This window comes from Tympanuchus pallidicinctus, unplaced genomic scaffold, assembly GCF_026119805.1.
Source record: "Tympanuchus pallidicinctus isolate F22 unplaced genomic scaffold, pur_lepc_1.0 scaffold15, whole genome shotgun sequence".
Classification (NCBI taxonomy): Eukaryota; Metazoa; Chordata; class Aves; order Galliformes; family Phasianidae; genus Tympanuchus; species Tympanuchus pallidicinctus.
The window spans coordinates 16,952,910-16,965,701 of NW_026294669.1; the positions used below are offsets into that span (position 1 = coordinate 16,952,910).

Consider the following 12,792-nt stretch of genomic DNA (forward strand, 5'->3'; position numbering starts at 1 on the left):
GTACATGCTTTTAAAAATAATCATCTGCATTATGGAGTTTGTGACATCATGAAAGATTCTGCAAAGTATTTTTTAAACTGTCCCAGTTATATATGTGAAGAGAAACTATAAAGATCAGAATGAAAGAACAATTCTTAAATTAGTACAAGGGCAGAGCAACAGCTTTTTTCAAAAATGGCTTTTATGCTGAACATGTTTGCAGTTTTCAAATTTATGGGTGTAGCTGTCGACATGTATATTCACTTTTAGAATATCGTCCTGGCTTAATGAGGTCTCCTGGAATGATTTCTTTTTAATAAAATCAACACACTTACGTATGGTTTCCACCTTTCTACTTTTTTAATTTTAAACATCCGTACTACTCTTTTGCGGAGAGATCACAGTGAAGTTTAGTTTAAAACTTTACAGTATTTAACTGCTTCAACACTTCCGAGTCACTCAACTCTCAGTGAAACTTTCAAGTAATGATTGTTGCCATAAATTCTTCCTCAACACAAGAAACAACCCAGAAGAAGTCACAAAACAACATTTTAGTTACAACTGCATACCATCACCAAATGGTGACATGTTGCAAAACAAGTAAGATTTCTCACTAGTCACTCCACCCAATCCTCATAGTTCTCACACATACCATGCCTCCACCCCACTTCTTCCTGGCTCACCCTTTCTGCACATCTCTGGTTTATGCTGACATTTTTTAAGCAAGGCAGAACATGAGAGTCAAACACACGCTCCTCAGAACAAAAAGTTTCCCTGCAGCATCTATCTGCTGAGTGATGCGTCCAGAGTTGTTCCATTAAACCACTGATGTTTCATGAGCTCAAAACTGCTCCACAAGTGACTGACAGTAACAATTCTTAAATTCATACACAATCCAGCATGCATGCCTCCTAATTGTGGGTCAAACAGATTAAGACTTTTTCCCCCTCATAAGCAGCTCTCTCACCTCTATTTCACTTTCTCATCCAGTCTTCTAGTTTTTAGGTTTTTTCAGAGTTGAAACTGCCACAGCCTGATTGACTAAGCCACTCTAGCTCTCTATGCTTTCTGTTAGGGCTCCTTTTCTGAAGTCTCTTCAGGAGCTCTCTCTGTTTGTTTCATTTTTCTTCTCTTGAACTACCCACACATAGTCTGATACCCGATAAATGCAACTCACCCCTCTGTAAAGGTGCTCAGTTACCTCAATCCCAGCTTCTTGGGATTCTGAGCAGTACATGTTCATTAATCCACTCCATAGCATGTTTCTGCATTAATTAACCACATACATAGAACCCATGCTTCTTCCAGATGACATAAAAAGTTTGCTAAAAACTACAAACCAACAACACTTTTAATGGAACAGTGAAGGCATTTTCGTCTCTTCTGTGCTATAAGTTACAGGGAAGGTACACAACTGACCAAAGAAATATTTCAAAGTGAAAAAGATGAATTTATGCATAGAGACTACGAAATAAATACAGAGGGAAGAAGTTGAAAATCTAGTAGAAAATTCTTGAAATTCCTTGAATCAATGTGATGGTGAAAGCATGCTCATTCCTCCTTGTGTTTCTAAAGTCATCTGAGCAACATTACTTCTAAATGGAAGGAAGAACAGAAGCAGAACACATTTTCCACAGATTAAGGAGTATTTCACTTCATCATATAACAACAACATCTAGAATTTATTTATTTACTGCACCTTAGCAGTAAATTACTCCTAAGCAAAGGGGTAATGCAATTCAGCTGTACATCTTTGCCATGGGGCAATGGCCATGTGTACTTTCGATGCTGTTTGAAGTTTTGTGCTAGTTTTATTTCTAGCAGAGACAAAGAGACAATCAGATCACTCCCACAATGCCTTTCAGTTCCTAACTCTACAGTGCTGAGCAATGAAGAACTTCTTATTCAGAAGTATCATACATATTATATTTTCACAAGGCCAAGGGCATTTTCAAATATAGATTCCTAATGCAAATCTGTTCCTGTAAAGACTTTGGTGCTGCTTGCTGCTTCCGTCTCTCCCCAACCCCTCCCTCCACCATGCAAGTTGGGTTTTGTTGTTGTTGGGTTTTTTTTGTTTGTTTGTTTGTTTGTTTTAAACTATTTTCTTAGGAGAAGGATGGTTTGTTCTTTAAAATGCTGGGAAGGTGACTGGTTTGTGTGTGTGCACGCGCGTTTTTTTCCCCTCTTAATCACACAATACAGGATAATAGATGCAAATCATAATATCAGTGTACAAGTACAGAAGAGGAAAAGCACCCCTAACTTTCAGTTCAACTTCATACAATTCTCCTCATTTACCTCGAAATATTGGTATTATTCAGTCATAGTGAACCCAGTGACCACAGTCCATCATTAAATGTAATATCAGCTACAATTTCTACTTCAGAACCAAGTGAAGCATCACCTTATTACACTTCCTGAATTTCCTGAAGCCCTCCAAGTTATTTTTGACATCTTTGATCCTGACAACACTTACACATTATCTTGAGCATATTGAAATCCTTTACATTATATACAGCACACAAACAAGCACATGCATCCTTTCAGGAGTAAGGACTTCATTAATTGTTCAGCACACAAGTGAACCCCTTTGTATGTTATATGCATATGTTAGGAAAAAAATAAAATAAAAAAATCACTCTGATGACATATATCTTGTTCCAAATGTTAATATCTTTTAAAATTAACTTACCCTTCCACTCTCCTACACACATCACCTCCTTTACATTTTCCTTAAATGCCTAAAAATAGCTAATTCTGCATATGGTCTGAGCACCGCAGCCCTATATCATGTAACTGAGGAAAGAGTATTTTAGTTTGAATAGCTGACCTCACATCCATCATCAGAAGATATGTTTCCATGATTTCTCTCATAAATATATAGCATACACTGCAGATATTGTGGCAATTGCAGAATTCTCTAAAATTTAACAAATACATTTTTTCAGTAAATAAATAAAGTCTGAAATCTTTGTGTATGTTCTCCCAACTGCATCCTATAGCGTGGTAAGAACCATTTGAAATAATTAGTTCCTTTTCTTTATTTTAAGATTTTTTTTCCACATCAGAAATTTTCTGTTAGCACTAAAAACAACAACAACAACAAAAAAAACCCAGTCCAAACCCCTGATTCTATTTGGGAGCACTTCAACCTACCCCATATTCAGGAAAGTCACAATAAGGACTCACTCACATACTCGGCTTCAGCAAAAAGAAAGAGAGAAGGAAGAATAGGAAGAATCTCATTCACTGTCCTCTCAGTTTTTTTCTACCAACTTGCTTACTCTAAGGAATGTTGTTTGCTATGCCCTTTCTCTTTTCCCAACTAGGTAGCTGGCATAAAAGGGAAGGCTGAACTAAATTTGTGTAAAGTGGCGCTTCAACTTAGCTCAGAGCGAGAAAAAAGCAAAAAAAGAAAGCTGTATATCTGACTTGACACATCTTCCCTAGGACTAGAGAAATGCCTCCAGGACTGTGATCTGATAAGGAAGTTCCTAGGTCACAGTCTAGTTTCAAGCCACCAAAAGGCACGACATTTGGATAAAAAAATTAGTGTTTTTACTTGGACATATTCTCTGCTGCAAGATCCTAGCTATACAAATTCAATGGTGACAGCAATACAAATATCTGCCTTGAGACCCTCTCTACAAAAGGCTCTGCTCCAGTTCTGCTGTCTAATTCAGTCAGGTCTGGTAACATTAGTTGCCATAATGGAAGCCTAAATCACACTAACCATAGCTTAATATCTGAAAATAAAGACACTATAATTTATAAACAGAACAAGGAAAAAAAAAAAAAAAAGCATGGCACACAAGGTGTGTATCAACCTCTCTTCATAATTTCCACAAAAACACCCTAAAGCCAACCAACCTTTGTGAGAGGAAAAAAAAATAAAAAATAAAAAAATAAATAAAAAAATAACATCACTTACTGTTTATGCTGCTCCAGTTGACACACACCACCTTCACATCTCCTTTCCACCCCAATCACAGACCCCTATTAGAGGCAGACTTTCCAGTTCTGCTAGCCTCCAGCACCTGCAGCTCATCAATGCCAGCTGATGGGTCACTCCATGATTTCCAGGAGAAAACAGGTGCCACTAGCAGCTCCTAGGCTGTTCAGAGCCCCTTTTCCTCAAGGCCCACCGAAAGAGGGATCCCCAGAAAATGCTGGAGACAAAGCCTTACCTTAGATCACACCTCATCCACAGCAGCATCCCTCAGACACACTCTTCAGTGGGGCTGTGCTGGTCAGTGAATAAGCAGAGCTGAAAGGAAAGAGGGAGAAAAACATTAGGCCACCAGCAGCTTCAGTGCTCCCTCCCCCTAGCCAAGAGCTCCACTTGCTCCCCTAGGAATGGGACTAAGGGCCCACAGGGCTGCTCTTACCTATCACACAGGTAGCAGTCCACAAGGGCCACAGCTCACAGCCCTGGCCTGCAGAGAGGTCTTGTCACATTCCATCCTGTCTCACAAGGTTACTACAATCTAATATATTGCATGTGACCACAGACTAGCACATGCTGGCAGGCCTCACAAAGCCAGCAGCACTGTCTGGCTCCCGCCATGGGGCTCCCTCAAAGCCCACAGCTGGGCAAATCCACCACAGCTCCCTCACCACAGCTGCTGTGCTACTGGGACTCTTTTCCCTCAGGAAAGAAAAAAACAGTCCCCGAGGGCCACCACCTCACTTCTCTAGTTACTCCCTTAATGGGAAATAAAGTGATTGATTTTATTTTCACCACAGGAGGGGAGCCAACATGTCCTCCAGCACTAGTCTAGCCAGCCTGTTGGCCACATCTCCCTCACACGGGCTCCAGAAGGACCCTCCTGCTACCCACCCCAAATGTGCCTAACGTGCAAAATGTTCCTAACGTGCAAAATGTGCCCTGAGCACAGCTGTAACAGCCTCGTCTCACAGCCCTCTCTGGCTAACTTTGCCTCATGCTGCTGCCCATCAGCTTGCTGCTTCTGTGCCCTGTGCTCCCACACCTTGGGCCTCACCTGAGCACCTGAGCGGTTCCCATGGCAACTCCAGTGCCACACACATGCCTAAATTGAGCATATGCCTAAATGCAGTGGGAGCTCCATTTGGGTACAGAAACTGCATTTTTTAACTCTAAAGCATAGAGGAATGGTGATTATTATCAGTGTTAGTCACAAAATTCTGTTTTGAAAATGCAGCTCATTAGTGGATCGAATTTTCCCAAAATGCTTGAAAGATTAATAAAATAATCAACTTAGCAGAGGGGGAAAAAAGCACAAACTATCCCTGTAAGGAAATCACTTTATTGCCTATACGTGTGAATGAGCTGTTTTAATACCCAGGTTCACTGCCTCCTCTGCGTTTAATCTCTTTCCTTTTATGTCCTAAAAGACTTTCAGGCTTTTTTAAAATTAATTATACAAATCATTAGTATTAAAAAGGTAATGGTTTCAAGAACAAGCTTCACAGACTATCTGCATATTTAATCATCTCTGCTAATAAATTTTTAATCACTCATTGAGTTCAGGTTCTTGTCTTGGAGCTTAACTTGATAACAAACCTAGCAACTGGTAGAACTAATTGGTACAGAGAAAGTGAATAATTTATAAGAGGAAAAAGCACTGGGTGTTCTGGAGGTGTGCAGAGACCACAAGTCACAGATATTTCTGGGAGGCAGCAGGAAAACAGTGGCTGATGACTGGAATTTTGTGATACACTGCTGACATCCAGAGGCCAACAGTCAACACTGTTCACGTGTGTGAATGGGGCTGTAAAGCACAGTGTAAAGTCAGATTCATTAAGTTTTAAATATTCATGCTCTTCATTACAGTTAACATTAATTGCACTATCATACACATTGATTATGCATAGACCATAAGTGTTAAACCTCTGAAAGCTTGTAAGTATGCTCAAGTAATCGGGCATATCCCATATTTGAGGATTTCAGTGAAATCTACAGCTACAAAATTGAAATTGGAAGCAAAATGCACTACTGTGGTAAAGAATAGCAGTTTCAAATATCATAACAGTCATAAAATATTATTTTATTAACCAAGGAAAAATATATGTGAATTATATGCTGCTTTTATTCTTCTAAAATAAAGCAATATGTGAGATTTCTTAGTGACAAATGGTAAACTGATTCGCAAGCTATGTGTATGAACAGTTAAGCATTAAGGAATGGCTTTTATTTAGATGAAGACAACTAACCTTAAAAAACAACATAGCAAAAAAAAAAAAAAAAAAGTTTATTCCTTTAAAATAACCTGATTTGTGCATTAAAATTAAGATGCTCCAAGCCCACATACACTGCAGAGAAATTCTACCCCCAGGGAAACACAAAAAACTACAATTCCGTAACCAGGATGTAACAGACAACATTTGACAGAAATTCAATTGTCCTTGAAAGGCCCCACTTGTAGTTAGTTACATATGTAATCCTCTTTTATTTAACGGGTTAAAGCTCTCTTTCAAAACGTTTGGTTTGATGAACTGAAGGCTTGTTATATGTCTAAAAAGTCATTAAGTGACTTAATAAGATTGTTAAGTAAAAACATTCAGAAGTTTAAAAATGTCATTTAATGCTGCCCATGGAACCTTAATTCTGCCTGTATGTGTATATACATTAGGAAACACCAGTGAATTAACTTTTAATCTCCTTTGAGCCAAAAAGATTTTAAGATTGGAAGCTAAAGCACAAAGGGCATGCCAACAAATACAATGCCATGCTTTAGAGCAATCTGAACTAGCTCACATCTTCCAGAACGCACCGCTGCAGGGCTAATTACCCCACACAGAAAGATGTGCATGCAGTTACACTGTTTCTGGTACTTCTGCAAGGCAAGCCGCTCCCCTCCTGGCACTGCTCTACACAGACACACGCAGAAGTCTAAATTTTGAAATCTGAAGAAATTATGAAGTGTTTTTTCAAACATGATGCTTCAAACCTAGTTTGACATTGATTTTTCTCTAATTAGTTTAAGCCTGTAGACTTTGACCTCCCCAGAGTAAAGACAAAAACATATATCTTTCTTGTATATTAAAATAAAACTTTCCAAACAATATCAATTGCAATTATATATATATATATATATATATATATATTTTTTTTTAAAGGTCTTTAAATCCTTTGGGAGGTAGACATAAAATTCCCATACTTACAGAGAAGTTAGCTGGTGGAGACAGACAGACCAGTCTGCCCAAAATAGTACTGATTTCACCCTGCTGTTAACAACTCCTGATTAGCCAATTTTCTTTGTGAAGGTGGGCACCAAAGAAGTGTGTACTCTTTCTAATTAGAAGCCACAGTACCACACTGAAATTCTATTTCAACAGCGTTGCCCACACCCTCAAAGAACTTTATGGTCAAACATATACTGAGTGATATAATAAAAAACTTGCCATTTTTCTGACAAGAAAATAGTGCTTGCTAGCAAAGATCTTGTAAGTCATACATCAACCACCTGTACCATTTAGCACGTTTTCAAGTACTGCAGGATCTCAGTGTGGGTTTTTTTTTGTTTGTTGCTTTTTCAATAAGACTACTTCTTCCATGCTGCTTTCACCAGTAATACTGAAACGTAGAGGTAGCCTGTTAACTCATTTATACACCAACCTAGATTTCATTAGTTTTACTATTTCAGTATAGTCATAAACAACCACACATTTCAGAAAATGTATGCAGATTTTTTTTTAGTGAAAAAAAAAAAAAAAAAAAAAAAAAAAAAGGTTTTATATTATTCTTAGCAAGATTTCAGTTTAGACTTTAATTAAAAGCCCTGCCAGAATGCAGGAGGCAACACTTTATAGGATAACAGTGCTTTGAATATTTGCCAGCTAAAAACTCTTTCAAATGTCCAAAACCCATGCTTGTTAAGCAATACTGCATTTTAAGTGTTGACTTGTCTTGTTTTTTTTCACTCATGAAAACAGAAGAAAGCAGGCAAGGATTCTTGATGGTTGATGTCTCTCAATAGTCCTCACATTCACTTTTCTAAAGGTGAAAAGATACATACTTACTGAGTGGTTAACTTCTCTACCAGTTGTACAGGCAAATACGAAAATACAAATGGAAATGATGGCAAAGCTTTCACGTGTCCAGACAGACCACAGAACACATTTCATTTGTCAGATAATAAGAAAAATGGGAATGCAACAATTCTCTTTATTCTATGCCAATTTCTGAAAGAATACAAGGCCTCAGAAGAAATCCCGTTGCTAAAATAAATCTGAAAAGGTTTTAATTATAACTACATTTTTGTAATTACAATTTGAAATTATATTCAAGGTTTAAGAGTTAAATTTATTAGTCTGTGAAGAGTTTTACAAGGCATTTCTAATGTAATGAGCTCAGACACCACATATGTTGCATCTTTGGTACACATTATGAAGAGTTGCTTTTTTAATGAGCTTTAAAAACTCTATTTGCATATCAGAGGAAAAGGTCAGTGATGTGTGGATCAAGTCAGTAAATTAAGTATCACAGCATTATGTTATTATGATTGCCTTCCACAGGCACACAGTAACTAAACCATAGACTGTAGCTATCATATTCTAATGCAACCATTTACACAACCCTACCAGCTGATGTGCACTGGCACTACTGTATCTTGTGTCCATCTGCTCTGTCCCTCGGCCAGGCCTCCTTCACTTTCCCTCCCCACTAACTCCTACAGCAGAATACCTGGCGTGCCTGACAATAGGAGAACAAAAGCAGGAATGGGCACAGGGCCAGGATTCAGCATGATGGTCCACCTCTAAGCACTACTTTCCATTACAGGCTTTACTTCAGGGCCACGTCTTGGACCCTCATAATGAGATCAAACCTATAGGATAACAAAGCATCAGGACAGGGGAACATCTTTCAATTCAAGCTCCACTCCACTTAAGCCTTTGTGCAAGGATGCAGAAGTATTGCATCTTTTTCAAAATACAGATACTAAAAATATTTCTACTGCTATGGTTCAAAATTTCACTCCACCTTAACAGATCTTTATAATTGGAACACCTGGCAAGATTGGTTGACTTGTAGCTACATTGAAATGTGTAATTTCGTGATAAATAATAAATAAGCAAGGAACCAACTGCAAATACATTCTTGACAGTTTTTCAGCAAAAAGAAAAAAAATTGTATTCACCTTTATTTGTTCATTTTAAGGGCCAATGAAGTTGATTCCCTTCTCAGCTCTAAAACAAGCCACAGTAATTAACAGGGGTATATGTGTTAGAGACTGTAGGTGTACCTCTTTATGCATATTTATACACGTCACTACCAAGGAAAAAATGCTCCATCTTTGCATAAAGGTGTCAATCTAGTCATTAGGTTGGACAAAAATAATTTTTAAATAATAGCACAATTGAATACAGCCAACCAGTTATAAGTAATTTTAATGATTTTTGCTTTTTGAATGATAATCCTCAAAGTAGAATTCAAAAATATAATGCAAAATATTTACTCATTTTATTTACAAGTAAAATGTGCAGTTCAGCTTATCCTTACCACAGTAAATTTTCTTTTTCTATGTGATGAATAGAAACTATAAGAAACATTTGAAAAGACAAAAAAAACCCCTAAGAACAAAGAACTTCTCTTCAGTTATATTTCGGTAGAAGGTACACAATATAATTAAAAAAAAAACAAAAAAACAAACAAACAAAAACAAAAAAAAAACAAAAAAAAAAAAACACAACTTTTACATTGGGAAAAAAGAAAAAAAGTCCGAGACAACACTAAAGAATTACATAGGAAATAATATATATATTTTAAAACCGTGGAGTTATTTTGCTTTGACAATCACAAAGTTCTTATCTATACTGAATGTACTTTACACTTTTTGGTAGCTAAAACTTTGAACCTTTAAATGTAACATTTTTACCCTTCTGACTACACAAACTGCCTTGAGGAGAAAAAGTATTCTGGTATCTTCCCTTTCCTTTGATGAAGCAACAGATGCTTTGGTTAAAGAGGAATTCGCGCACAATAGTGTTTTAACTTGCAAGGTAGCACTCCTTTATTAAGTTGGTAGAATTCCACTAGCTGGATGAGATCTGTAAATCTGGTATGACCATCATCAAGGGTATAGAACAGCTTCCCATCATCTTCCAACTGTAAAAATGGAAAAACAAAATGGAATCAAATCCTCTTTTGATATGGTATTTCTTCATGATTAAAGTACTTGTTTGAGAAGTCTTCTTGTAGACCAATTCATTATTTTACAGCTATGGAAAGAAGGAAAAATGAAAGAGATCACTGACAAAAAGATCAAGAGCAACAAAAATAATGTATTCTTTAACTTTTCTTCTAAGATAGATCCACGCCTAAAAGCAAAGAATAGTTTAATAAGCATCAGAATACTCGCTTTGAATTGATAATATTATTTTATGCCTTTGCTTTGGAGTGATAGAATTAATATACATACAGTTTTCACAACAAACCAAGTTTCAACTTCCTAATACTTTTCAACCTTATCTCCATTCAGAAAGAATCCTATTGACATTCAAAATCTTCAACGTTTAAAATCTGTATTTCCCTATACCAGCTAACTGAACATTAGCTCTCGCAAAATTTGCATTGCACTGCTGAATGTATAAATATAAATATAATTGTGGAGGTTGGCAGTCCTGCCTGTGAGGGGAGGGTTGGAGATTCATGATCCTTGAGGTCCCTTCCAACCCTGGCCATTCTGTGATTCTGTGATACATTTTCTTAATGTTTCCTCATAAGCTGATACATCTAATATCAAGAAGCTTCAGTGTGATAGTGACTAATTAGCATTAATGTAAATAAGGAAGGGAATAAAGAAGATTTTTAAAAAATTTTAAAATATTTTAGAAGATTAAGAGAGTAATGAACAGAGCTTTCTGAACTATGGCTAGTGTAGAGCAATATTTGCTGTGCTACAGAAAGATGCAACTATCCTACTTGAGAACAGTGGGAGAAAACGTACTTATCTCTTACCTGCAACTAAGTTTTCTCACTTGAAGCAGCTGTTGAGCTGTTTTGCGATTCCTGATTATTCTACTCCTTTCTACCAAATCTGGAAGTAGTTTGCAATTTCTCTATTCTCAAACTTTGATCAATTTAATTCCAACTCTGCTAGTTAAGAAATTATGACTGTGCGCATATATATAAATTCCTGTGTTCCAGGCAAAACCATAAAATGGATTATCATACACTGAACTTCCCTTATCGTGGTATTTTTCTGCCAACACACTGAAGACAAGGAAAAGTTGACATTTCAGATGTGTGTTGTCCAGGATGTCATTTTTAGGCTTTTTTTCCCTCCTCCAAATTACACCCCAAACCTAACGTTAATTTCTACATCTCTGAAGAAAGCAATCAGTATTTTTTCAAAATAAAAGTTCATACTGAATTTATGTTGCCCAGGAACCTAACATTTTCTGCAAGCTAGGAAGACTGCAATGAGAGAGTATTTATTAGAAAAGGACACTCCTGGAAATAGATACAAGTCTTCCTCAACATGGACTACAGAATAGCTCATTTCAGGTTAAACTAAACTGAAATGAATTTCTATCATCTTGGAGTATTAGGACTGAGGAATACATTGAAGATATCAAATACTCTAATTTTCACAGTATTCGATTCCAAACATTTCCCCAAAAAATTCATTTTGAACTATTTACAATCAATTCCCTGCCACCCTCCTGCAATACTTGTTGCACATTACTAATGTCAATATGATGTAGATGTTAATGTAGGGAAAACTTGAACTCACGGGATATACGTCCTTTCCAGGATAACTTTAGTCTTAATTAAGCTAAAATCTAAGAAAAAAAATACATTTAGAGACTGCTGTTTGTGGTAGCTTCCAGCCACATCTGCTCTTCGAGAAAAGAATATCTGTTTCCTGATAAGAAAAAGTGGTATCTTGAACTTAAGAGTTAAATGACATCTCAATGAAGTAGTGTCATACAGTATTTGTACAGAGTTCAGAAGGGTTTTTAAACCACACAACAGTTATCCTAAAGTAAATAGTAGAAGCAATCACAGTCAATAGAAACAGAGACCTTAAACCTAGGATTCTGATCACTGAGTATATGCTGATGCTCACACAGGAACCAGGATATAGATATCACCTTTGGAGGAAGGGTTCCTGCACTATTTGTAATTAACACAACAAAAATCCCAATCAACTATATTTTACCAGATACTGATTCCCTTCTTTTCTCTTTCAAATAATGCTTCAGTCTTATTTTACAGGATTTCTTTTTTTTGGGGGAGGAGGTGGATATCAGGTACAATCCCTAGGTAAGGCATACAGAAATTTTCTGAATGATCATATTTGATCACCAGATCAGGAGAAAAAAAAAACAAACAATCCCACAACACAAAACACTACACCGATTTCCACTGAGAAAAAGCAGAATCTTCCAGAAATTAGTTTAGTTTAGTAGGAGGAAATGTGTAAGCTAGAATATTATTTGGTCTGGAAGAAAGGCTCTTGCCAAGATAGAAGAAAAGCTGCAAGTATTCTCAATTATGCCAAGCATCTGTGGCTAAAATAGATAATGTTAAAAGGCTTCTCATCCTAACAGACGCAGTCTGAAAAAAAAAAAAAAGAAAAAAAAAAAAGAAACCTCCATTATAAACCTCCTCAAGATGAAGTGGGATGAAGTGGAAAGGATGGGGAAGACTGTCCATTCAGACAGAATTGGATATCCTCAGTGAAAACTGATGGAAATATGACTTTAACTGAAGAAATTTCAGGTTACCTGTAAGTAATTGGACTAAGTAAGCAACATTTTTTGTTAAAATTGTCCTACCTAAGAGTACATGGACATAATTATACTACAATAACATGAATC

General features: G+C 36.8%; 1 protein-coding gene across 3 annotated transcripts in view; it reads right to left on the reverse strand.

The window, feature by feature from the left end:
• Window positions 1-6,133: 6,133 nt before the first annotated feature.
• Window positions 6,134-12,792, reverse strand: part of GRB14 (growth factor receptor bound protein 14) — a 67,439-nt gene continuing 60,780 nt past the window's right edge. For all 3 annotated transcript variants that reach the window (XM_052674485.1, XM_052674483.1, XM_052674484.1), the window contains one exon: window positions 6,134-10,072. In XM_052674485.1, the coding sequence (XP_052530445.1) occupies window positions 9,926-10,072 (147 nt within the window). In that variant the 3' untranslated portion in view covers window positions 6,134-9,925. The remainder of the gene's footprint in view (window positions 10,073-12,792) is intronic.